The 25,864-nt window shown below is 36.9% G+C and overlaps 1 protein-coding gene across 1 annotated transcript; it reads left to right on the forward strand.

The window, feature by feature from the left end:
* The first annotated feature begins 232 nt into the window (after nt 1-232).
* On the forward strand, nt 233-24,647 carry pik3r6 (phosphoinositide-3-kinase regulatory subunit 6). The gene is made up of 21 exons (XM_085459716.1): nt 233-320; nt 9,563-9,647; nt 9,752-9,856; nt 10,066-10,157; nt 10,393-10,461; nt 10,962-11,094; nt 11,330-11,399; nt 11,519-11,717; nt 12,577-12,724; nt 13,784-13,870; nt 14,735-14,978; nt 15,237-15,524; nt 16,300-16,399; nt 16,623-16,745; nt 17,443-17,550; nt 17,699-17,801; nt 17,894-17,958; nt 18,141-18,231; nt 18,319-18,380; nt 23,301-23,410; nt 23,610-24,647. The coding sequence occupies exons 2-21, from the start codon at nt 9,599-9,601 to the stop codon at nt 23,764-23,766; spliced, it is 2,403 nt and encodes an 800-aa protein (XP_085315842.1). The 5' UTR covers nt 233-320; nt 9,563-9,598; the 3' UTR covers nt 23,767-24,647.
* Nucleotides 24,648-25,864: the final 1,217 nt, after the last annotated feature.

Below are 25,864 nucleotides of genomic sequence, written 5' to 3' on the forward strand. Positions count from 1 at the left end.
TCTGTAAGTAAAGATATACACCTTCACATATATATCTTTATATAGAGACATGCATGTAAAACCAGCATTAAACAGTTTAAAATGGCTTTACTGCCACAAACACCAATTATGATCTGTGACATCTATCTAGTCATCTATCGAAAGCTCGTGCTTAGATGATCATTTCTGGTTAAGCGCTCTGATTGGTTTCCGGGCAGTGGGCGTGGTCAGCAGATTGTTCTGCTGTCAGACAGATGACTGGAGTGAAGCGACAGAGACGCAGAAATAGTACAGTAATTTAAGAAGAGCGAATGAAGCTTCCTGCATTAGCTCAACTTTAGGTAAGTTTCCCTAAAAGCTAGAATATCTTCGTTTCACCAACTGCTGACATTTTTAGTTTACTTAACCCGCTGCTCACTCGCGCAAAAGTTGGTGTCGACGACTGTTAAATTGTAGCTAACATACTGAAAGTGATGAAAAATAATTTGCATGCAGTTGTGCATTCAGTTTAAGGTGAAACTGTAAATGGCCTGCGTATTTTTATTGTTTATGCTGTTGTTTTACTTCAGAGATTGGCCGCTAAGTTTGAGATATGCTTTTTTGTTTATGTTGGCTTTTTTTTTCTCTTTCTTTCTTTCTTTCTTTCTTTCTTTCTTTCTTTCTTTCTTTCTTTCTTTCTTTCTTTCTTTCTTTCTTTCTTTCTTTCTTTCTTTCTTTCTTTTTGCCTTAACATTGTTTGTGTTTGTACACTGGTACACGATTTTGTCAGCAGTATACACTTACTGTGATATATGGAGATAAGATATGTCAGTGGTTTTAAAGTAGAGCTCCAGGCAGAAATATTTGACAAGAAATTCTGTAGCTGTTGCTCATGACAGCTGCAGTGCCTGGTCTCTCTCGCGCTGTGTGTTGTTGTTTTTTTATTCCGACTATATTTTCTGAATAGTCTCTTACGTGCAAGCTAGCCTGTTCAAAAACCTCCCCACATCCTGGCTTGTGACACGGGAAGACAGGGGGGCGGCGGTTTATTTCAAGATTAGCAAGATTTTGATAACAGTGCCTGATCTGATTGAAGCCCCGGCTCTCTGTTGTGTCTGTTTGAGTCTAAAAGTAAGCCGGCATTTCCTCCAGCTTCCTTGTTTTAGATCTGAGCTTCCTGGCACCACTTTGGGGTTAAGTGGAATGATGGTTAGTTGTAGTTGAAGAAAGCAGATGGTCATTTGTGGGTAGTGAATCAGCAGCTATTTTGAGGGGGGAAAATGGATGATTGTCTCTTTTTAGGCTGTCTGTGAATCGTGATCACTGGTTAAGCAAATGTGCAACAATATCTAGTGAAGCAAAAAGAAATGTAATGTTACTTAAAATCAGACTACTGATGTCAGCTACTGGGTGAGGTTTTTCACTGACAGATGAAGGATGGGTGACTTCACTGCTTAAAATATTTAGGCTATTACCTCATTGACGCGGTTTTGGTTTGGACGGTGTTCAAGGGGAACTCATGAGTATCTTGCAATAGCGGGAATGAACAACAAATGATCATAATATAAATACACAGAATAAGGAAAATTAGTTGCACTTCGTTCATTATAAAGATAACCTTATCAATGCTGCGGTCACTCATAAACAGTTTCTGGGGTGAGTCAAATGCCTGCAGTGAGATAATGCAGCCAAGAAACATGTTCTGGAGTGTTGAGAGGATGACCAGAACAGGTGCACCATGAGACACAGGACCGCATTTAAACTGTCTCGTGTCAGCAGTGGAACAGAACTTACCTATTTAATTTAAGGATGATTAATCATTAAATATAGACTTTAATAGAACTTGCCTATATAAGTTCTATTAATAAGGATAATAATAATCATTAATTATATACTATACCCAATATGCTTATTGTGTAATCAATTATTAATGTGTTCAAAATAACAATAATAAACAATTAATTACATAATTAACTACATAATGCTCATGCTGTAAGCCATGAAACAAAAACAGGGTCAGTGTCATGTGCTGATGTAGTGGCGTTTCTCCACAAAGGATTCTTAGTTCTTAAATGTCAACCACTTAAGGGCAACATTTGGGAGAATTTTGGGAAATGTATCTTAAAGGCATCCTAACAATAATCTCTAAAATAATCTCTAATTTTGTTTAGTAGATCAAAAACCAACAGATGAGAATGCTGGCCCGCATGAGAGCACTGATAGCGCTAGAGACAATGCATTACATTTGTGTTCTGCTGGGAAGTGTTTGGTTGGAATGCTGAAGACAGAGAAGAAAATTCTTAGGAGGAAAAAAAGTGCTCAAGGAAATACTTTAGTTTGTGGCTACGGGCTACAGAAAATGTCTTAATTGTGTCAAGATGGGTCAAGATTGTTCCTGCATCATCATAATTATTGTTGGTCCAGGATCAACACTGAAACTGATCGATCATGTTGTGATGTCATAGCTTTGTGATGTGGGGAGCAAAAGTAAAATGAATAAATAACAAAAAATGTTTGACAATGTAGAACTCTCTTCTGGAACAAATATATTATAAAATACAATAAATTAAATATATAATACATTTGGCTTGCTGTTTGCCAAATTTGGCTCAGCCATGTTGGTTTGACACATAACCTAAAGACATGGCAGGAAGGACTTGGGTAGTTTCAGGTGTTGTGGGTCACAAACAACTTAATAAACCTTTTAATAGCTGCTGTTAAATTTAGTTGGAAGAACATCCTCCAACATATCTTCAGGCTGTGTTAACTTCTACGGCTTATTTAAGAATTTGCAGCATAGTCAGACGGCGTGACTTCCCACTACCAGTTACTTGAACTAATGTATTTTCCATATGTCGTATACCATCCTACAAACCACAGTGCACTCTATATCACTCGTTATATAAACAAGAAAATTGAGAAAACTGAATAAACATATTAACAAAAGTGTATTTTTAAAGCAGGTTGGAAAAATAAAAGATATATAAGAGATATGAGATATATGAGAGAAAATAGGAAATAAAATAAATCCTAATCTTTACTTTACTTTAAAATGAATCAAAACAAGTTGGTCAAAATGGCAGCTGCTTTCGTAAGAACAGCTTCACACGTTTGAGCATTTGTGGCTTTCCTTATCGTGAGTGAACTATCTCTACCAGTTACGCTTTTGGACAAAACATTGCGTTTTAGGGTGCCACTTTGCACTACAAGCGTGCGATGACGGCTTGTTTTTTTTCATAGAGTAAATTTTCAGATAGCGAACTTTACTGAGAAAGCTCTGTTTTGAAACTTCTAAAGTTTTTTTTGTCACTTTATAGTTTTCAGATACAGCTTTGGACCAGTGTTAGCCCACACAACCGCTGAATTTTCCCAAACACAAATTCAAAAACACAACCTTGCAGAAAGTGATTATAAAACACACTTAGTTCCACGTATAGCAGATGCCAAAATACAGACGGCCGCAGACTGGCCTCACTTTGAGACACTACCCTTTTGTTTGTTTTAAGGGACATAAAAATAAATGGCAATACTTCTTGGCACAGTTCTGCAACTGTGGGTTCCTTGGAAAGTAGTGGCTCCATCGTAGCCACATGTGTGAAGATCTATTTGTGCTGCTGTTTTTCTTTATGTGACGCACTTGGCACATCCTGTGGCGGTAGCAGCGGGTCACTTTACCCCAAAAGATTTTTTACTTTTTCAAAGTTTACAGCTGTGATTCACTGTCGCCCATTTTTGCCCACTGTGGCTGAATAAGATCTGATATGTGGTTAGACTGGTGATCTTGGGCAGCAAACGAACAATGTTTGTTGTTGAGACCTTTGCAGTAATATTACTGACTACTGCAAGAACAACTACTTGAATTGAAAAAATATATATCAAAACATGAATGTGAGTTAAAGTCCCTATAGGCTATATACTTTCAATAAGGGCACTGCTAACACATACCTCAAACATTTATGTCAGTCAATGAATAAAATTAATTTTCTTATTACATTTCAATCAGTCTTTAGCCATGTGTGTATGAGAGACATTGCACTTGATTAAACAGATAGACTGATAGCAGGGATACCATCTCATCTGTTTGACGGACAGTACTGTAAAGTATTAGGAAACCCAGCCAGACTATTTTCTTGGTTGCCATGTAAGGGAATCAGCTGATTTGTGGCTATATAAGCAAACAAAATATGTGAAACCTATTCGCTGCTTCTTTCTAAAGATGTCTTTACAAACAAGCATGGCAGAACTGCATGTGAAGATTGAATAGCTGATTTAGCTGTCTATAAAAATAGCTTACTATTCATTAAGACCAAAAACATAAATCATTCATACTTCTCTACAGTGCTCCGGTTATCCTCAGGTCTTCTGTCTGAGGTCACAGCTGTACTGTTCTTACAATGCTGTCTGTGTTCAGAGCTGTCGATCATTGAGCTGAATGAATTTAGATGTATGACTGAATGCGAACACTGTTCCAAAATACTTGTGTAACAAATGTAACAATAATATTTCAGATGAGTTTCACTTTCATAGCAATGTTTGAGGAAAAGCAGAAAAAAGCACTGTAGTCAGTGTTATGAATGTGTGTAGTTAAACTTGTAGCCTTAAGGGTTTTGCACAAAAAGTTCCTAGTTTGCAAACACTGAATTTGTGTATATCAGCCAGTACAAGTTATGTTTTAAGTGCTTTGTGCGTGGCATGATGTATTTGTTCATGGGTGACTACACACAAGTAAGTGTTAGCTTTCATCGTCATTTGGGTTAAAAATACAATTTTTTGCAAAACTCTTGTTCTTGCGTGTTACCTAATTTAAGCTAAACGCCACATCCTCACATGAACCCTAGTGGTCCAAATGACCCACTTCTTACAGGCAAGGCCTTACCAGACACACACACACAAACTCTCACATGCAGACCTTTAAGGGAAACTTCTCTCTGTCTTGTTTTGTCCAGCTTCCTGTTGCCTGATGGATCTAGCATACTACACTAAGAGGCATACCTGGTGCATGTAAACCTTTAACTTAACTTAACCAGATCCTCCGATCTGAAACTAAAAACCTAAAAGTTTTGTTGCAAATATTTGTATCTCCCCTAAGGAGGAGATAATTCCTTGTTGGGCAAGTTTACACACAAACATGTGCACATTCAAGCACCCAAAAGGACTTCCGCATATTGTCCATTATGTTGATGCAGGAAATCAATTTGATTGATATCCCTTGTTGCTCATGCAAGATTACATGTCTGTTTTTGAAATATCTTTGCAGCTTTCGCTTGTGCAGGTGTGTGTCTGAAAAATTATAGCAGTGTTCAGTTACCTTTGCTTTGTTGTAATCACAGATGACAAACTGTTGGTTATTGAAGAGAGGGACTGTTTTGTTGCTCAATGTGAAGTAATTCACACGTAGAACAAAGTAACAGACAATCAGTGTCTATTCTGGGTTGTATTGTTGTCCATTTCCTGTGTTATTCTGATAACTAGTTTTCTCAATTTTTGCTTTGGGTTTTACTTTATTTTTCTTAATTGACTTCAGTGGGACTTTACACTATGTCTTTTTTTTCCTGAAAAGAAAAAAGAAGTCAAGGAACTTGTTTATGCTTTTTACTGTAAGTGATAACTCACTGTACCACACGCATTAATATTTATGTGAACGAGTCCAAAAGGTGTCACTCCACACTTGTTTTTCAGGTATTACTTGTTGTCTACTTGTGGGTAAAATTGTGCAGATATGTACTGTTGCACTCTGTCCAACTCTGATGTGAGAGACGATTAAACCTGTGTCTGTCAAAAGACCCTAAGCTATCCTAGGTTGGGGATTTCCAATCAAGCAGACACACATATAGCCTCACCTCCCCTGCATGCATCTAAACACCACCTTTCTCTTGCTCTATGAGCACACTTCCACACAGTGCTGTCAGGCCCTTCCTGTTTTCTGAGATGTCTGCAGTGTGCCTCAACAGAAATGAGCGCTCCTGTTTTCTGTTAGGTAGCACCGTCCGAGGCTTCAGCTGACCACTGCAACGCTTGCCAATGACTGCTTGTACAAGAAAGGTGTAGACAGTTGTGTACTGTAATGTAATCAGGAACTGAATGGCATTAACCGTAAATTGTCAACACTCATGGGGAAATTTGTGTCACTGGCATGAGGCCAAAAGGTAAGTGACAGGATGGGACCTCTATATTGACCTACTTTTTTTTTTTTTTTTAATTTTTTTAAATTATTAACTGTTTGGGTTATTTGTAAGGTTTCAGTGAAATTGGCAGGGCCAGAATGTGCTTTATTGTGGACATGGTGATAATATATCCAGAACAACGCAGCAAAAACACAGGAAGTACAACATGTGAAGTTGGAACTAAGCTGAAAACCGGACTGTTTATACACCTTGGGCTTTGGTAATGAGAAAATGAATGGGAATGAGACACAGTTAAAAACAATGAAGTTAGTCAAGAGAAATAAAGTAAAAAAATAAAGCAAAAATTGAGAAAACTAGTTACCATCCTAGATATAGGATTGCAAAACAACAAGTCATTACAGTTATCAAAAGGGAGTCATGCTTTTGCTGCCGTTGTAACAAGTCACCTCAGGCATCAGATTTATGCATCAGTGTTTGTAAATCGAGACTGAAGGCATACCTTTTTTATCTTTGGGAACTCTTTAATTTAATTAAATCTAATTAAATTCAAATTAAATGTAATTAAGTTTATTTCAAAGCTTTTGGTTTTATTAATAAAGAAATTCTCATTCATTCCTAAATCAAAGAATCAACTTTGTCAGAAGAAGATGCTATTGGAATAGTAAAGAAATTAAAGCATGAACCCCAAACTTCAAAACTTACAACACTAGAACAATAAACTCAAACTTACCTATATTCACAGGCAGTCCTGAATTTAAATACATGAAAGTTGCAGACTATGAAAATGTCAGAGCAGCTATGCAAACAGTAGGAATGTGGTCATCTCTACCAAACAATCACGTGATCTACTTAAATGAAAAAAGGGCTTTTTTGTTGTAAGGTGCACCATGGTAGTGGTAAGTCGATGGCACAATATGTGTGTGAGTTGTTACAGTGGAATAGTATTTGTGCATGTAGTTACTTGTTTATTACCTGTCTTTGTTTCTGTTTCAGCTAAAAAGTATGAGTGTAATAAATCACACGATCATATGTGTGTTAGGTAAATTTAACTTGACTTAATCTTGTGATTTTATGCATTTTAAATAAACATTGGGTATTTGCTGGTGTATGTCTGCAGTTGTAAATTTTAGCATTGTATTATTTTTGTGCATATATATTTTTGTCAAAAACATGACATATTGCTGCATGAGGATTGCAAACGAACACTTGATACAAAATAGTTTGGAAGAAACCTGAACGTCCAAATAACAAGTGTGTTTTTTAGGAGGTGTAAACAAACCTTTTATATTTATTTACATACCATATATGGATATTGTAATGGATATTGGTAGGACTACATAAGACGACTTAAAGTTCGATGCCTTGATCATGAACATTTTTTTCATTTCAATGTAACGCAGTTAGAAGTCCACCGTCTCACCTTTTGCAGTGCATTTATTGCAGACTGGGATTTTCAAACTGCATATTTAGAAATGCTCTCAATGATAGGGTACATCTATTTTTAAGTTATTTCTGAGTTGAAGTTACTTCTCTCTTTCTCTTCTCTCTCTCTCTCTAAATATAGAGCATTGTCTGCCCACTCATTTGACAGAAAGGAAGTGCTACGTATGTGTCAGCTCCTGTACTGCATTAATGGTTTCACTTGAAAAAGCCAACATAGAGTCTACACTTGCAACCGTGTGTCAGTGAGAGCCAATGTATGCATTTGCGATGCATGTTTATGTGCATGCATGGCTAGTTTTGTGTCTGCATTTGTTTATACCTTAGAGAAACACAAAAATGAAGATAATATCTTGAGCCCTCCTGTGTATTAAAGGGGCCAGCTGCACAGCTGAAGATCTATGAAGAGAAAAAATGAGTGAGAGAGAGAAGGGGGAATGAAAGACAGTGAGAAAGAGAGTGATCATGGTAGAGGCAACCGGAAACTTGTGGTCAAGCAGGCAGCGTTGAACTGCTGAGGCAGCGCTGTTAACACTGTTTTTGAACACGCTGCTTTTCTTAGAGGGATCAGGGCTAAATCCATCATACTAAGTCCTTTCATTGTACAGACCCATTCAGTTGAATGACCTGAATCAGTGTGTGTGTGTGTGTGTGTGTGTGTGTGTGTGTGTGTGTGTGTGTGTGTGTGTGTTAGAGAGAAAGGGAGGAAAAAGGTCAAATGGGTAAACTTAGAGATGGAAGAATAAGTGGCAGGTGTAAAAGTTTATAAACGCGAGAAACCAAGGTATGAGTAAGAAGTCTAAAAATAGAAACAAATCCAAATACGTTCATTTCAGAAACCTGCACAGACACCCCCCCCCCCCCACACACACACACACACACACACACACACACACGCACACGTACCCACACACCCCTCCACACACCTCCCTTCTTCGTAACCAAAAGTAACTGAGCTCGTGCCCACAACTCTTAGCCTCATACAAAAGGAAATACATTCAGAAATGAATCGCTGTCCTCACTTGCGTGTGATTCACGGTCTCACTCGCTTTCAGTCTCTTTGACTCCTGTGACTTACATGTCAGTACAGCCTGTGTAGTGCGTGAATATAGCAGACTTGGGCGATATATTTGCCTGTCCCTATATGGAACAGGGTAAGTTTATGTTATATTATCTCTATTTTACTTTGTGTGTTAGAAATGGATTTGGATGCTTTTTGGTTATAGTGCCATCGTGTATGAAACTAAGAATATAGCTTTTGAGATTTTGTTTTTATTTGTTAGATACTAAGAGGATATCTACTATAGATTCTAAGTGAAAACACTTAGTTGTCATATTTTTATTTCTGTGAGTCTTGGTATGTTATGCTCCCGTCTTTTGCTCCTTCTCTGCTGCAGTTATTTTATTCAGCATTTTTCTGAGTAGTGAAGAGAGCAAATATTTATAACAAGCTGTCTCCATAACTGCAACAGTTCCTTGAAAAACAGGGTGTCTTCCTGATCTCATATACCATTTATCATGAACATAAAGGATCTGAAACTAAACTAACCATGGCCACAATGGGTGGTTAGTTCTCAGTCTTGGGCAAATATCACAATGAATTTGTATTACGGGAGATTTACAGATGACTCATAAACCTGTGTGGGACTTTCTACAAAGTAACTTAAGCACGGGAAGTAGGCTGTATTAATTATAGACACTTTTAATGCTTTTAGGTTGTTCGTGTGGAACCAGTTCTAATTATTTTATCTGTTAACCTTCAGTATGTGGTGTGAGGTGTGTGAGTGTGTAGGTGTTCACGTAGGTAGACTTTGAACACTTACCATACACAAATGCAAAACATGTCTCTTCTGAAGATACATTGAAATAGAGATGTATTGTCACTGTCTGAAAACACATACAGTGCTGGTATTAAAACAAGCCTTTCACTCTGCCCTTAGACAGGCAGAGTGAAAGGCCGTCTGTCCACTTAGTGTTTGTACGCAGACATGACAGAACATAAGTGACGCTCACTTTCCATGTCTATTTCCTGTCTACAGCTGATGGACACATGATGTGTGTGAGACCTGACCAACATGGCCCTATGGGATAGCTCAAAAAACATGTGTAGTATGGAGCCTACAGGTACAGATCACCCACTCAAATAACTATACACAAAGCTCAGTTATGCAAATTTAAAACAGAATCTTTCAGACTTAAACTCCCAGTGTCTCAACTTTTATTATCAGCTGACGGCTCCCCTACAGTTCCAGAGCCAGAGCTCTACCGGAGCATCCAGGCTGTGCTGCCCAGAGAAACCGACCAGCTGCAGCAATCTGACTGTTTCAACAAAGGTAAAAACAAACCAGAAAAAAATCTCAATCGCCTTATCCAAAATAATATCAGATGTAAAAGATGTGATAGTGTTTGTCTGTTGGTAGTCATCAACATCTTTTGGATTTGCACTGGTATGGAGAAAAATTTGACACCTTTGGTGAGTGTGTTTAGTTTTCTGTGTTAAAAGCTCATGCGTGCATGTGTGTGTTTGTGCATGTGTGTGCAGGGATGCTGAGATGGACGCTTCATAAGAAGGTTCAAAAGAATCCTGCAAGTAGCTTGTCTCTGGTGTGGTTACTGATAAAGGAGCTGGAAAAGGTACTTGATCTCTAAGTCTCTGAAGCACTACCATTGACACTCTTAAATTACAATTTTAAAGGAAAACATCACCATAAACCAACAAATGCTGACAGCAAACACTGGAGGTTTTGAAAAAAAAATGCTTCCCTTTTCACACAAAGGAAACTGCAGTTATCTGGGATTCATAGAAACTGAAATTGGATTATTTTATTGAAATATGTGCACCCTGTCATATGATGTGTTATCTCTGCAGGCGGAGAGATGGGACTCTCGCAAATGCATCATCCCATTGCTCCACACACTGATGTATGCCATTTTCCAGGTATGGTTTGTCTGCCGCATTAGTACTCTGTGAAAAGGTACACAAGAGCTGTTTGTTTCTGTTAATTCACTTATTTCTTGTTGTTTGTTTGCATTCTAGGCTTGGTTTTGTTAACGTGAATATAGCTAAATACATTTAATTGATATATGTGTGGTTATTCTTTTCAATATTTATAAAGTGGTTTACTGGACTGCAAAAATAAAATAAAACCACGCATTGCTTTTAAAGCATGTAAAGTAGTGTGTTTCACTATGGTAATGTCCGTAGCACCTAATAGAAGAATTTTGAGAATTTTGTGTTTTAATTCCTAGAACAAATTGACTTAACAACACTGAGAAAATTATCATTCATAAGCATAAACGCAAAGTTGTAGTTGTGACTTCTACTTGTATTGTAAACCTTGTGTGTGTGTGTGTGTGTGTGTGTGTGTGTGTGTGTGTGTGTGTGTGTGTGTGTGTGTGTGTGTGTGTGTGTGTGTGTCCTTAATGGTGACATTCCAGACAGCATATATTCCAGATGAACTCTACAAGCGGGTTTACGACTTCTGTAAGAGGCTGCTGACGTTTCCTCACCCCTATTGCACTGTGGGCCTTAGCTACACAAGACAGATAAAAACTGAACGCTTCATTCCAGGTATTATTTCTGACCTTGACATAGTGATTGAATTTAAAATATGGGGTAAGAAGCTTGTATATGTTAGAACAACATGTTTAAACAGCTGCTGAGGCAGATCAGGGTCAAAAGAGATTGTGCTTTTAAGATTGTGGAACTCACTTCCATTGGACTTAAGATCAACGGACATTTATACCTGTCTCTTTTATGATTATTGCAACCATATAGTACCATTTAATGCTGCTTTAATCTACAGGTCTAATGTACCAGAGGATGGTCATAGCTGAGCAGAGATTAAAAACCGTGCACTATCCCTTCCAAGAGAGGTGAGTTAACTCTAAATAATGTACTTATTGATTGAGTTAAACCCTTTTAGAACTGGATATTTACATTTCCTCAGCTGTCTTCTTTGTTCAGTCTTTAAGTCTTTTTTTTATATCTGCAGGGTTTTTGTTTTAGCTGAACCAGAGGTCTTCTCTGAGTCCTTGGTAACAGTTGTGTCGGGGGATTTTGAGGTATCAGCTACATCTTCAGGTCAATTTCTAAATCCTCTAGATCACATGCGCAGTGTGGTACAACACTCTATACAGGCTGCTTTAGGAGATGAGCATTGCCATGGGCCAAAACTCGCTCAAGCCCTCAAGGTCAGTACACTTGTTCTTATTATTGGAGTTATGTTTTGTAGCAGTGTAAAGTTAAATGTGGACATTTTCTATATGCCTCACTTGTTTGTTTGTTTGTTTGTTTTTAATTAGACCTGGTATAGAAGTCACTGTTTCATTTGAACTTCACCATCTAGGACAAATGTGACTCACATAGTGTGAACACATCCTGGTCCCTCTCCCCACTCATGCAGAATAAATTTTCTGAGAATTACAGTTGAAATTAGTCAGTGATTGGTAGAAGTAAGATCGGATGTTTGGGTAAACATACTGCAGAAAAGATGACGATCTAGCGAAAGCATTGAGGAAGCACTGCTGAGTTTAACAGGTTCTGTAGAAAGCCATTTAATTATTTATTTTTAATAATACTAAGTCATACGAAGAGGATATTCTGTATTTTTTATTATCACGTGAATTGCGCGGCAGACCACCGCCGCTGGTCGCCCGCTAAGGACAAGACGTGAATATGTATTACACTTGTGGGGAGGCTCAAGTCAATGATGAAGGGTGCACAAAGCAATCATGCGCCTGACCTAGTTCAAGTGACATGCTTGAATCATGTTTCTGTTGGTGGCAAGAAGGAGCTCTTATATAACAGCTGGATATAAAATTGTGTAGAGTCATACCAAACATCATGAATAACGGGGTGTTGTTTCTGAGCTGCATGGTGGAAATGTCTCCTGGCACCGGTCCTAAGATAGCACCTCAGCAGAACACACACAGGGGCAGGCATACGCACATTTATGACCTCTCACCTCTTTGCTATGAATACATCATCTGTATATGTTTATTTTCCCGAGAGCGTGTGTGTTCAGCCAGTTGTTTGTCTGTTTTGCAACAGGACATGGGGCAAGAAGTTGAGCCATATTTTCAGGAAGTGTTGGCGTCGCTAGAGCAGAGCTTGGAGGAGGGCGTCAGAGGGGAGGGGGGAGTGCTGAGGAGCCGTCTTCTCCAGCTGTACAACGAGATTCTTGCCAATGCAGACTCAGGTAGGATTTCTCTGAAAAGCAAATGCAGAGCTGTGCCAGACCACATTTCTGTTGGCCAAGGTTCGTCTGTCTGAGTCATACATGAACTTACAGGTTTAGGTAGACATGAAAGAAAGTGAAAGAAGTTCAAGAACCACAGTCACATCAAGAGGCAGAAGCCAAATGGAAAATGAAAAATCAAGAAGTGATAACATCTGGTGTACCTGCTCTCTTGATATTAATTGATAAAAATAGTCATTACAGTCTCCATGAAGTAGAAAGAAGGTGCACATGTATAATTTATAGTCTTTATAGTCCTAACTACCCTTATTTAACCATCTTAAGCTTGGAATCTGCTGACCTGTTGGGCATTCAGGGCTTTTTCAGCTTGCAGTCAGGGGAGTATTGAAATGCTAAGGCTCTTGGTTTTTTTTTTACTAAAGTAATCTGTGAGTACTCTTTACATTCAGATCAAAAATGCCTGCAGTGTCACATTTCAAAAATTATTGTGGTTGGGAAAAATAGACCTTTGCAAGTTTCTAGGGCTTTGTTGGGTTGTAATTATAGCAGGATAATCAACAAAAATGAACGAGTGTAGAAATTATGTCGTTGCAAACTGTATGACAGAAGCTCTTCATTTGGTGTGTCCAAAGCATCTCAACATTAAAAGGGCCAAATCTCAGTCTAACCAAGCTGTGAACTGTAAACCAGTCAGTGTATTTTTCAAGCATTATCTCTGATGGACATGTTTTATATAACAATGTGGCCTGGATTCATCGCCTGTTGCTAAGATCAAACACGACCTTCTGTTTAGCTGTTTCCCCCATGGCCAATGTGTAAAGTCAGCTGTATGTATTATTAGTATTTCCAGGTATACATTTTCATGACACTCTTTTCCCTGCTGTTATCACATCGGTTTATCTGATGAATCTGCCCTGGCTTCATCACAGCTGGAACACTGAAGGATAGACAGGGGTGTTTACACAGAGGAAGTTGTAGAGTTAGCGAGTGCTTTTTTTAATATTCATTGTGACAGTTTTGGTCTCTTCCTCTCTCTGCTTTCCGCTGTGTGTGTTGCAGAACCATTGTCTGGTGGACCACTATGTGACTGCCCTCTTCCTAACCCAGAGATGAGTTTCCACCTGTGGACAGCGGATCTGGATATTTGTGAGTGTCTCTTAATGCTGGCGGGACTCTAGAGGATGTTGTTGCAAACAGTAAGCTGAGATGAATTAGGCCGAGACTTGGGTGATACACCAAAAATAAAAAATCCATCATCTGACTTAAGGGGAAAAAATATGTTTTTATATCTTTGCTGAATTGCTTCCTTGTTTGATATTAGAAACATGATGCCAAGTTTGGTTTTGTTCCACAAATCTACCTTTTGTCCTTTCTCGCAACAGTAATAGTTAAAAATTCAGTCCAAATCAAAGCTTATTGAGAAAGAGAAGCTTTTTTAAATAGTTAGTGCAGATATGATTTCATTCAGTTACCAAATAACACTTTTTAATATACCTGAAACCAGTAAAGTCAAACTACAAGAGTCAGTCTGACACTGAACATTAATTAACACTGATTTCACTTATCAGAGATTAACACACTTAATGCAACAACATAATTTAAGCCCATATTGAACTGAATCAGTGGAGCCCTCAGAGTGACTATAGCTGAAGCGAGTGTACGTTTATTGAAATTTTAAATGATTTTTAAATTAAAACTAAATGTGTACACTGCAGTCTGGCACAATAGAGAATACCTCTCTGAGCACAACTAAGGACTCCTACTGAAAGATTCACACATAATTGGGAAACTAGTTTGTTGAAGATGTGACTTAAAGCAGCATCTGAAGTAGTCATGTGATTGTGTAGACAAAAGTATGACAACTGTCAGTAAGTAATGCGGTAAGACCAGATGTGACATTTATTGAAAGGACTCACATACTGTAGCTCAGTGTATATGAGTCTATATGACTCCATATGAGTAACATTATCTGTATTGCATGTGCATAACAAATGTTCAAACTGTTGACAGGGCGAGAGCTGGCCAAGTGGCTTCGATCCAGTTCCATGTCAGAACAGTTCTCCATCATTGAAGAGCAGGAGGACCCCGAGTTGGGTGAATCGCCCATTGACATGATGCCATGTGACATGACGCGCTTTTCCATTATGTCCAACGACAGCGGTATTGAAAGGGACCTGCCGCCCAGCACTGAGCCGTCCCAACTGCCATCTTTGGATGCCGTCAGCATGACTGGACCATGGGAACAATCCAAAAAGTAAATCTAATAATTTCTATTTCGTCATAATAACAAGTTTCATTGTAGTTTGCATGGTTTAATATGCAGGTTTTGTACTGTAGCATAGTGCAAAACTCCGGTCTGTTTTCCAAAGCATGCTTTTGAGCCACAGTATTTCATGTAAATTGCCCCCAAAGTCATGTGAAATATGGTTGTACCTAAAGGTCCTCATCAACAGCATGCATACTGTAGGAAGCGTTCATACAATGATTTAATGCTCATACCTTCTTGTTCCAGTGAGCAAGACTCAAAACTGTTGAGGCGCGGAGGCATCAAAATGAAACCAAGCGTAAAAGACAGTATGGTGCTGATACAGGAAAATATGGAGGACCAGGCAAGCCTCACAGGAGCGGGAGGAAGTGGAGGGAGGGGAGGAAGAAGAGGGATGACTTTGCAGAGAAGAGCAGGAAGCAGTGTGATGCACAACCCCTTCTCCAAGCAGCAGAGACAACTTACTGCCAGGATAGTCATCATGGGGACTGATAGGGTGCTGGGCCGCCTAGCTAAAGCCTATTACTTCTTCAGGTGAGGGACTACTCACATCACACAATGAATACAGTTTTTGATGACGATGCATTGACCAATTTTGCTTTGGCGCTTTTAGTATTCTAGGTTCTTATGTGGCCAAATATATAGCTTTTATTTGTTTGCTACTGCAAGCTGTGACACATCATTTATGATTTCTGCTACTTTATTACGCTATACTGTAGTCACTTTCGAGACAGAAACCAACAGAGCAAATTTAGCAGTGTCTAAACAGATGCAGCTGGGAACTGTCTCTTGTGGTTTAAATCTACATGTAGCTACATAGGTTTTCTTTCTCATGACTTTACTGGTCAGTGTTTGTTTGCGGTTTTTTCTCACTAGATTAAGTACACAGTACCTGGAATGTCTTTTTACAGAGAAAAATTAAAGTAAGCATGAGAAGCTCAGATTATTCAAATAGAGGATATAAGCAAACTGTATTTCTGTGTGATGTTAAATGTGTTTGTTGTAGTATAACAATGACCGCTCTTTCTATTTTAGGGAACATATTTTAACTGTGTGACAGTTGTGCAGGTACATTAACTGAAAAATGAAATAAAATGATGTCATAACAGCAATAGGAAGCTACAGTAGGAGGAAAATCGTTACATCAAATCTTGAATTACAATTTGTGTTCACAGTTACTTAGTTTACTTTATTACTGGTCTATGAATCAAGAGTACTTTTTCTATTGTAGGTATCTGGCTAAATGTTAAAATCCAATCATGCTCAACACACTTTAAACTCCTCATGAATCTCTGGTTTGCTTTTGCAGAAAAAGGGAAGCACGAAGGCTTTTTCTCACAATGAAAGTCGACCTCCAGTTTTACTACATCCCTGTTTGCAGTCCCAAGAGTCCCAGCTCCCCAGTTAAAGTAAGGGAACTTCCTCTTTTCAGCACACCACTGATTATTTGGTAAATAACAAACCTCAAAAGATAAAAAAAACTGAATGGCTTCTGTTTAACCAGAAGATCAGTATGTGAAACTTCATATTCACAAAGTTTAGTTTATTCTCTGCAGTAGTGGATTGGTGCTTTGATGTAATGAGCCACATTTAAGGTATTTATGGTTTCATTTCCATGTTCCTTGTTTGTAGGAAAACCACCAACAATCCAAGGGGGATTCCTGCACTCTTGGTTCCTATTTGAGCAACGTTGACCCATGGTACAACTGCAACATCAAGAGCTTGGGTAGAATGATTCCCAACCTGGCTAAAATGGTACGATAAAACATATTTAAAAGCAGGGTTTTGTTAGATACTTAAAATGTATAACTAAATGAGAGTGGAGAATTACTGTAGACAGTGGCAGTGTGTGTTGGAGTGCTTGAGGTAAAGCACAGGAAATTGCATTGCATAACATACTGTGAGGAAAATAAATATGTTGATTTCACTGAAACCACAAGTAAAGTAAGCTTATATCAAAGATTTCTTGACACTGCTCTGTAAACTCAAACAGGAAATAGAAGACTTCTGAAACTGGAAAATGAACAGTGATATACATGCATGTAAACTACTGTTACAGTTCATTGTTTGATGTGAGTTTGGCATTTGAAAAACGAAGAAGTTTCTTCGTTGCAGAAACTTCTCAGTATACTCTGGCAAAGCTATTTCCTTCTTTCTTTTCCTCATACTTAGATTAAATTCATATGTAAAATAAAGTTTTATATGCCATCGCTTTGGGTTCGTATGGTGCATAAGAGTTCAAACTGAAACACAAACTCTGAAACTGTCAACTTAAAGAACAGTAGCTTTAGCATAGTACCAAAATTAACAAGCGCTGTTGCATTTCCTGCCTTTCGTGGACTATTTAGTGACATCTATTTCAGATACAGTTGATTGATGTGCAATCAAAATGACTATGCAGTTACAACATTGTGCAGTCAGGTTAATTTTACAGGTCTTTTGTTTTCTATAGCAACAAGCAAGCAGCGAGAGGCAAAAAGAGCCCTTCATCTCTGATATAATTTCCTATTATGTCCGTACTGGTCAGCAGCCGGTCTACTTCGCTATCTACTTTGTTAAGGTAACATTACATATTTTCTTTGTGGTCTTTTTTTTTTCTTCTTTTCATCAGTGAAAACAAAATTTATTCAACACAATGCATGTGAGCATTGTCAGTGTCTTTTTTCAAATATAAACAAATTTTTTAAACGTTGTGTCATTTCCATTAGATCTCATTCAACATCATGACGAAGGAGCCAGTGGAGGAAGTGTTTCTTACCCATCTGGACATGGAGTTCCCTGAATTCAGGCATATCACTGCGTCAGTTAGAGGTAAATTGTTCTTAGAAGTGTTTTTCCCAGTATTCTATGTTTTACTGTAACTGTGCACAGTCAAGTTTAACCACGTTCCTCTAACCAACAAGGAGATAAACACAGGAAGAGCTCGGGGGAGGTATGCGGAGCTATGGTCTCAATGAATTACAGAAAGGTAAATTTCTTTTTTTTTCTTGGATTGCTATTAGTGCTAGTTTAGCCAAACTTCTTAACAGTTACCAGAAGATGTGCTGAAAAATTTCCCACTCCTGATTCTGTAGCTTGTGTTGATGCATTTGTGTGAATGCATAACCACTCATTCTCACTTGTTTGTGTCGTGGTTCTGTATGAGTGCAGGTGACATTAAGTGGCCGTGACATCGATGAAGGGATTTCGGTCAGGATGACAGGTGCTCGGATCAATGCCATTCCTTCCAATGAAGCAGAAGGTGCAGAATTTTCTCAATGAGTCATGCTTTCAGTAGTTTTGTCAATACGTTTTTAAGTTCTGTGTTTTCTTATCCTTTATGTTGTAGATCTAAACTGTCTGACACTGATGATAAATGAAACCTCCGTAAAGACGAAAAACAACACTGTGGTGAGTTGACCAGATACCACAAGCATATATATGTATGTACATATATATATATATATATATATATATATATATATATATATATATATATATATATATATATATATATATATTAGGGGTGCAACGATACACAAAATTCACGGTTCGGTTCGGTTCGATACTTTGGTGTCACGGTTCGATATTTTTTCGATACAAAAAATGTTCATGCATTTTTAATTTGTCATTTATTAAAATTATAAATATATATTTTAACTCAAAAGTACAGTTTTTAAATTTAACCCTAACCCTTGTGCGTGTTTTTTATTTTGACAGCGAATGCGCACCTGCGGACCACTTATGTGCAGCCCTGGTTATTTAGCTCGTCATATCGCAGCCACAGAAATTCTTTTGTCCATGAAACCATAAAGCTGCACTTTCTTTTTGCCTTATAGTCTGATTTGTCATAACTTCTCTGTTTTGTGGTAAGCTTTTCTTTGGCTGTCACTTCTTCACCCTGACCTGTCTTATTTGGCTCAGCAGAACTGAAATGCTTTTACACACGCACTCACATAAGCTCAGCGATTCTCTGCGCGATCAACCTCTCACATGTGTAAGCTGCGGGAGATTTCACTTGTCATGTTTGCATAGTAAGCTAACGATTAATAAGACGATGTCAGAGGAATTGGTGCACAAATTATCATCACTCACAGATCAGTGCTGTCGCTCTCTATACACAGTTCGCACGATTGCAAAGTGAAAGCAAAAAAACAAGCGCAAATTCAAACGCGACTTCAATATGTCACATATTGACAGTGGCTCACCGATGCCAATGACATAATTACCCAGCTACATTTCTGAAAGAATGCAAAAGCATTGACATATATTTTTCCTACAATAGCCCGACGGGCAGGGAAGAGAAAGATTTTGGTAGCCCGACTGAAAAAAATCGCTAGCTCCAGGACGTCGGGCTAGCGATATTGCAAGCCCTGTATCTGATTGAGGAATCACTCATCTTTGGAAAAGAGAGTTTATTACAGAGAAATGGCTCTTTCCAAAATAAAAGCTATACTATCCGCTTCTTCTGGGCTATATTCTCAGCAGCATAAGGAGAATCATGTGCTAACAGCTGTCTAAATGACTCGGCTAAAGTTAGTAGCATGCTTGCTTTTTTTTGTCTGCTTCCACTTGTCTTTGCACTAGGATGATGTCGGCGTAAATGTGCAGTCATATTCGTTGTGTTCCCACTAGTGCTTTCAGGTTAATCTCGTTGAAATGACCTTAACGCCACAACACGGCAAATCTCCGTTAACGAGCTACCGCCGATCGCTCCGTGCATGGGGCTAGACGGCCAACACGTTAACGAGCTAACTGCGCTAACACACTAGTTCACACCAATGTAATTGAGCATTGCATGGCACATCCAACATACTGTTTTACTTTAGTCCATGACTCGCTTACCTTCAGGGTCATACGTCACATGAAAACCAAAATAATTCCAAACGCCAGATCTGAATGAGGGTCAATTTGCCTGTTGCAAGTAGAGCTTAACTTCTGTCTCGCTAGCTTGCCCTGCGCTCTTCCTTCTGACTATGCTGTCTGTGTTGAGCGCTCAGTGGATCTGCGCTCGACAGTGCAGCCTAGGCGGAGTAGTCGAACACAGATTCACTGAGCGCTCAACACAGACAGCATGGTCAGAAGGAAAATTGATAAAATAAATTACAAATGTTGTATTGTTCGATACATATGCGTACCGAACCGAAAGCACTGTATCGAACGGTTCAATATCGATACGAATATCGTTGCACCCCTAATATATATATATATATATATATATATATATATGTATGTATATATATATATGTATGTATATATATATATGTATGTATATATGTATGTATATATATATATATGTATGTATATATATATATGTATGTATATATATATATGTATGTATATATGTGTATATATATATATATATATATATATATGTATATATATATATATGTATATATATATATATGTATATATATATATATATATGTATATATATATATATATATGTATATATATATGTATATATATATATATATATATATATATATATGTATATATATATATATGTATATGTATATATATATATGTATATGTATATATATATATATATATATATATATATATATATGTATATGTATATATATATATATGTATGTATATGTATATGTATATATATATATATATATATATGTATATATATGTATATGTATATATGTATATGTATATATATATATATATATGTATATGTATATATATATATGTATATATATATATATATATATATATATATATATATATATATATATATATATATATATATATATATATATATATATATATATATATATATATTAGGGGTGCAACGATACACAAAATTCACGGTTCGGTTCGATACTTTGGTGTCACGGTTCGATATTTTTTCGATACAAAAAATGTTCATGCATTTTTAATTTGTCATTTATTAAAATTATAAATATATATTTTAACTCAAAAGTACAGTTTTTAAATTTAACCCTAACCCTTGTGCGTGTTTTTTATTTTGACAGCGAATGCGCACCTGCGGACCACTTATGTGCAGCCCTGGTTATTTAGCTCGTCATATCGCAGCCACAGAAATTCTTTTGTCCATGAAACCATAAAGCTGCACTTTCTTTTTGCCTTATAGTCTGATTTGTCATAACTTCTCTGTTTTGTGGTAAGCTTTTCTTTGGCTGTCACTTCTTCACCCTGACCTGTCTTATTTGGCTCAGCAGAACTGAAATGCTTTTACACACGCACTCACATAAGCTCAGCGATTCTCTGCGCGATCAACCTCTCACATGTGTAAGCTGCGGGAGATTTCACTTGTCATGTTTGCATAGTAAGCTAACGATTAATAAGACGATGTCAGAGGAATTGGTGCACAAATTATCATCACTCACAGATCAGTGCTGTCGCTCTCTATACACAGTTCGCACGATTGCAAAGTGAAAGCAAAAAAACAAGCGCAAATTCAAACGCGACTTCAATATGTCACATATTGACAGTGGCTCACCGATGCCAATGACATAATTACCCAGCTACATTTCTGAAAGAATGCAAAAGCATTGACATATATTTTTCCTACAATAGCCCGACGGGCAGGGAAGAGAAAGATTTTGGTAGCCCGACTGAAAAAAATCGCTAGCTCCAGGACGTCGGGCTAGCGATATTGCAAGCCCTGTATCTGATTGAGGAATCACTCATCTTTGGAAAAGAGAGTTTATTACAGAGAAATGGCTCTTTCCAAAATAAAAGCTATACTATCCGCTTCTTCTGGGCTATATTCTCAGCAGCATAAGGAGAATCATGTGCTAACAGCTGTCTAAATGACTCGGCTAAAGTTAGTAGCATGCTTGCTTTTTTTTGTCTGCTTCCACTTGTCTTTGCACTAGGATGATGTCGGCGTAAATGTGCAGTCATATTCGTTGTGTTCCCACTAGTGCTTTCAGGTTAATCTCGTTGAAATGACCTTAACGCCACAACACGGCAAATCTCCGTTAACGAGCTACCGCCGATCGCTCCGTGCATGGGGCTAGACGGCCAACACGTTAACGAGCTAACTGCGCTAACACACTAGTTCACACCAATGTAATTGAGCATTGCATGGCACATCCAACATACTGTTTTACTTTAGTCCATGACTCGCTTACCTTCAGGGTCATACGTCACATGAAAACCAAAATAATTCCAAACGCCAGATCTGAATGAGGGTCAATTTGCCTGTTGCAAGTAGAGCTTAACTTCTGTCTCGCTAGCTTGCCCTGCGCTCTTCCTTCTGACTATGCTGTCTGTGTTGAGCGCTCAGTGGATCTGCGCTCGACAGTGCAGCCTAGGCGGAGTAGTCGAACACAGATTCACTGAGCGCTCAACACAGACAGCATGGTCAGAAGGAAAATTGATAAAATAAATTACAAATGTTGTATTGTTCGATACATATGCGTACCGAACCGAAAGCACTGTATCGAACGGTTCAATATCGATACGAATATCGTTGCACCCCTAATATATATATATATATATATATATATATATATATATATATATATATATATATATATATATATATATATATATATATATATGTATGTATGTATGTATGTATATATATATATGTATATATATATGTATGTATATATATATATGTATGTATATATGTATGTATATATATATATATATATGTATATATATATATATATATGTATGTATATATGTATGTATATATGTATGTATATATATATATGTATATATATATATATATGTATGTATATATATATATGTATGTATATATGTGTATATATATATATATGTATATATATATATATATGTATATATATATATATATGTATATATATATATATGTATATATATATATATATATATATATATATATATATGTATATGTATATATATATATATGTATATGTATATGTATATATATATATATGTATATATATGTATGTATATGTATATGTATATATATATATATGTATGTATATGTATATGTATATATATGTATATATATGTATATGTATATATATATATATGTATATATATGTATATGTATATATATATATATATGTATATATATGTATATGTATATATGTATATATATATATATATATATATATATGTATATATATATATATGTATATATATGTATATGTATATATATATATATGTATATATATGTATATGTATATATGTATATGTATATGTATATGTATATATATATATATATATATATATATATATATATATATATATATATATATATATATATATATATATATATATATATATATATATATATATATATATATATATATATATATGTGCAAATATTTTTTAACAAAGTGCATTATTTTGCAGGAGCCGCCAAAGTTTCGAACCAGCAACATTAAAATTCGCACTTTGGAGAGACGTTCTTTCACTGTTATACTGGACAGAGATGATTCCAGGACCTACAGAAATGTGCAGAGGTAAAAGAATGTAGTCTAAGTTGTATTGTCAGTGTATTTTGCCTGGTGTCTCATTGGTAAAGGGAAAAAATGTGTGATGCTACATTGCTAACAACTACAACAGTACTAGTTGGTAAAAGAGAGCTGCAGTTGGTTCGGGAGCTAATTAGTTTCCACGCAGTCCAAACTGATCTCCATGTTAAATATGTTTTTGTTTTAGCATCGAGGTCTCGCCCTGTGTGGATCCAGGATACTGTGTCCAGAAAACAATGAGGTCCAAATACAAGTTGGAAGAGGATAAAGATGCTGGACTGAGCAAGTACATGAACAAAGGACTTCCTCTGCCAATTAATACATTTGCTGGCATCATCAACTGATGTGATGAAGTGACCCCACAGAGACACTTTTAGTAGTTGTGGCAGTGGCAATGACCTTTCTCTCTTTTAAACATCTAATCCAGCAAATGAATAGAAATCACCTCTGAGTCATGATGAGCTGCTTCCGAAACTAGAGTTTCACTCCGTCAATCTGAAATGACTGGCACATTGACTGGCAGTACTAGTGTCAACTTTTGCAGTTAATGAAATAACCTGTAGGCTGCTTTTATAGTCACAGGACAACTTTTTTTTTTACTGCAGGTTATGATTAAACCTGACGGTGTTCATTCCTTTTGAATATCCTGCTGTGCCAGCCGGAATAATTCCAGAGTACAATGTTGTCTCTGACAGTGGAGAGATCAGCAACAAGCAAAAGCACGTAGCTGATGAGTATTTGGATCAACAGTCATGTGGCATAATAAAAACTCAGCAATCTGGAAATTTTGCTTCAAAAAGCTATCACTTAGTGGAGCAGATCTGATTTTGTAACAGTTGCTCTACTTCATAGACACTACCGTTTTCTGCTTCTTTGACACACACACACACAAACACACACACACAGTATACACACAAGAATGCTGACAAACATGACCTGTCACCTACTGAAATATTCAAATTATTGAAAAGCTGGTACGATGACAGCTGTCGCTTCCTCTTGCTTTTGTCCTGACACAATCTTTCAAATACCTTTTTATCCATATACATGTTACATAATGTAAGCTGTTAATAGGGTGCTACTGTTTACTGTAGTTTTTGGTTTAGTGTTTGGGAACTTTTTTGAATTCTAGACTCACACTGTAAAAACTAAAACACTGTGCAATGTCAGATATTACTACAAAAAAAAAAAAACAGCACGCACAGCTACTGTCTACCAAACAGAAGTGACAGATTACAGTTTGCCTGCCTTGTAATGTATGTGACAAACAGCTAAACAGTGGTCAGTAAATGTCTCCAGTCTGCTGAAGTGTGAAAATTACCCCTAAGACCAATCCACGTACTGCACTGTGTTAGATGAAGTAGATAAGTTGCACTAAAACTGCATAATTGTTGATCAATTTATTTTAGGAAAAACTTTGTGTGAGGTGTACAACATGTTACTGTGTAATTGTAATTACTGTATATGTCATAATTGTAGAAACATTCGTGTGACATGCAGTCATCATATGATATGCTCTGAGTTCTAGATGTATGGCTGATTGAGATCTGACACAATCATTGCTTCAGATGTTTATGCAAAAAGGTTGTGTGGCTATAGGTGTGAGTCTGGGGGGCAAAGGTCTCAAACTCAGGAAATGGAAATGATGCGTTACGATGTATGTGGCAAAAAAAAAAAAAAAAAATCAAGTGTGTGTATGTGTGTCAAATAGCATTGCTGGGTAAAATCACAAGTTTGAAAATCATGATATATTTTGCACATTATTTTCTTATATATCATATATTAAGTATGGTTCCAAATGTAATTGTGTAAATAACCGTGATTGTGTAAAATAAATTTAGTTTTTTTTAACTTGGAGTCTTGGATTCTTATAACAACCACGGGGGATTTACAGTGTTATGTGCATAGATTGTTGGTCAAAGTTGGCAAGATTTAATTCAAGGGATTATACAAAAAGTTTGCATTAACTGTTTAGAAATTACAGTCATTTTTATACACAGACCCCTATTTTCAGAGGTTCAAAATTAATCGACAAGCAGTTTCATGGCCACCTGAGACGTCTTCCCTTGCTTTATTGTGAAGCAGTCATTCAAAAAATGCTTTTCACTGTAATTTTAAATATCAGTTCCAAAGAGAACCTTTGGGAAAGCGAAGATTGTCGCCACTAAAGCTGAAAAAAAAAGCTGCAATGACCAGTTCAGCAACACCAAACAACCTGAAAGACCACAAAAGGCAGCTGAAATGATGAATTATTTCCATGGTTAAGAAAAAAGACTTCATAACATCTAAAAAAAAAACTCAAGACGAGGAGAAGGTAGGTGTATCATCATCATCATCATCATTACAGTCAAGAGACGCCTTCATTCACGAATGAATGCCTTCATGGAAATAAACAACAGGGTTCACAACAAGGTGAAAACCACTAATCATACCCAAGAACAG

Source organism: Copadichromis virginalis, linkage group LG6, assembly GCF_057382275.1.
Source record: "Copadichromis virginalis isolate Kocher_CV1m ecotype Utaka linkage group LG6, C_Virginalis_male_GT1.1, whole genome shotgun sequence".
In the NCBI taxonomy this organism is placed as follows: Eukaryota; Metazoa; Chordata; class Actinopteri; order Cichliformes; family Cichlidae; genus Copadichromis; species Copadichromis virginalis.

What these genes read in the sequence shown, in the direction of transcription:
- pik3r6 (XM_085459716.1), top strand. Translation starts at nt 9,599, where the DNA reads ATGGCCCTATGGGATAGCTCAAAAAACATGTGTAGTATGGAGCCTACA. An exon ending in AACTGAACGCTTCATTCCAG is followed by an intron (nt 11,095 to 11,329) that starts GTATTATTTCTG and finishes TTTAATCTACAG; the next exon opens with GTCTAATGTACCAGAGGATG. An exon ending in TCGCTATCTACTTTGTTAAG is followed by an intron (nt 17,551 to 17,698) that starts GTAACATTACAT and finishes CATTTCCATTAG; the next exon opens with ATCTCATTCAACATCATGAC.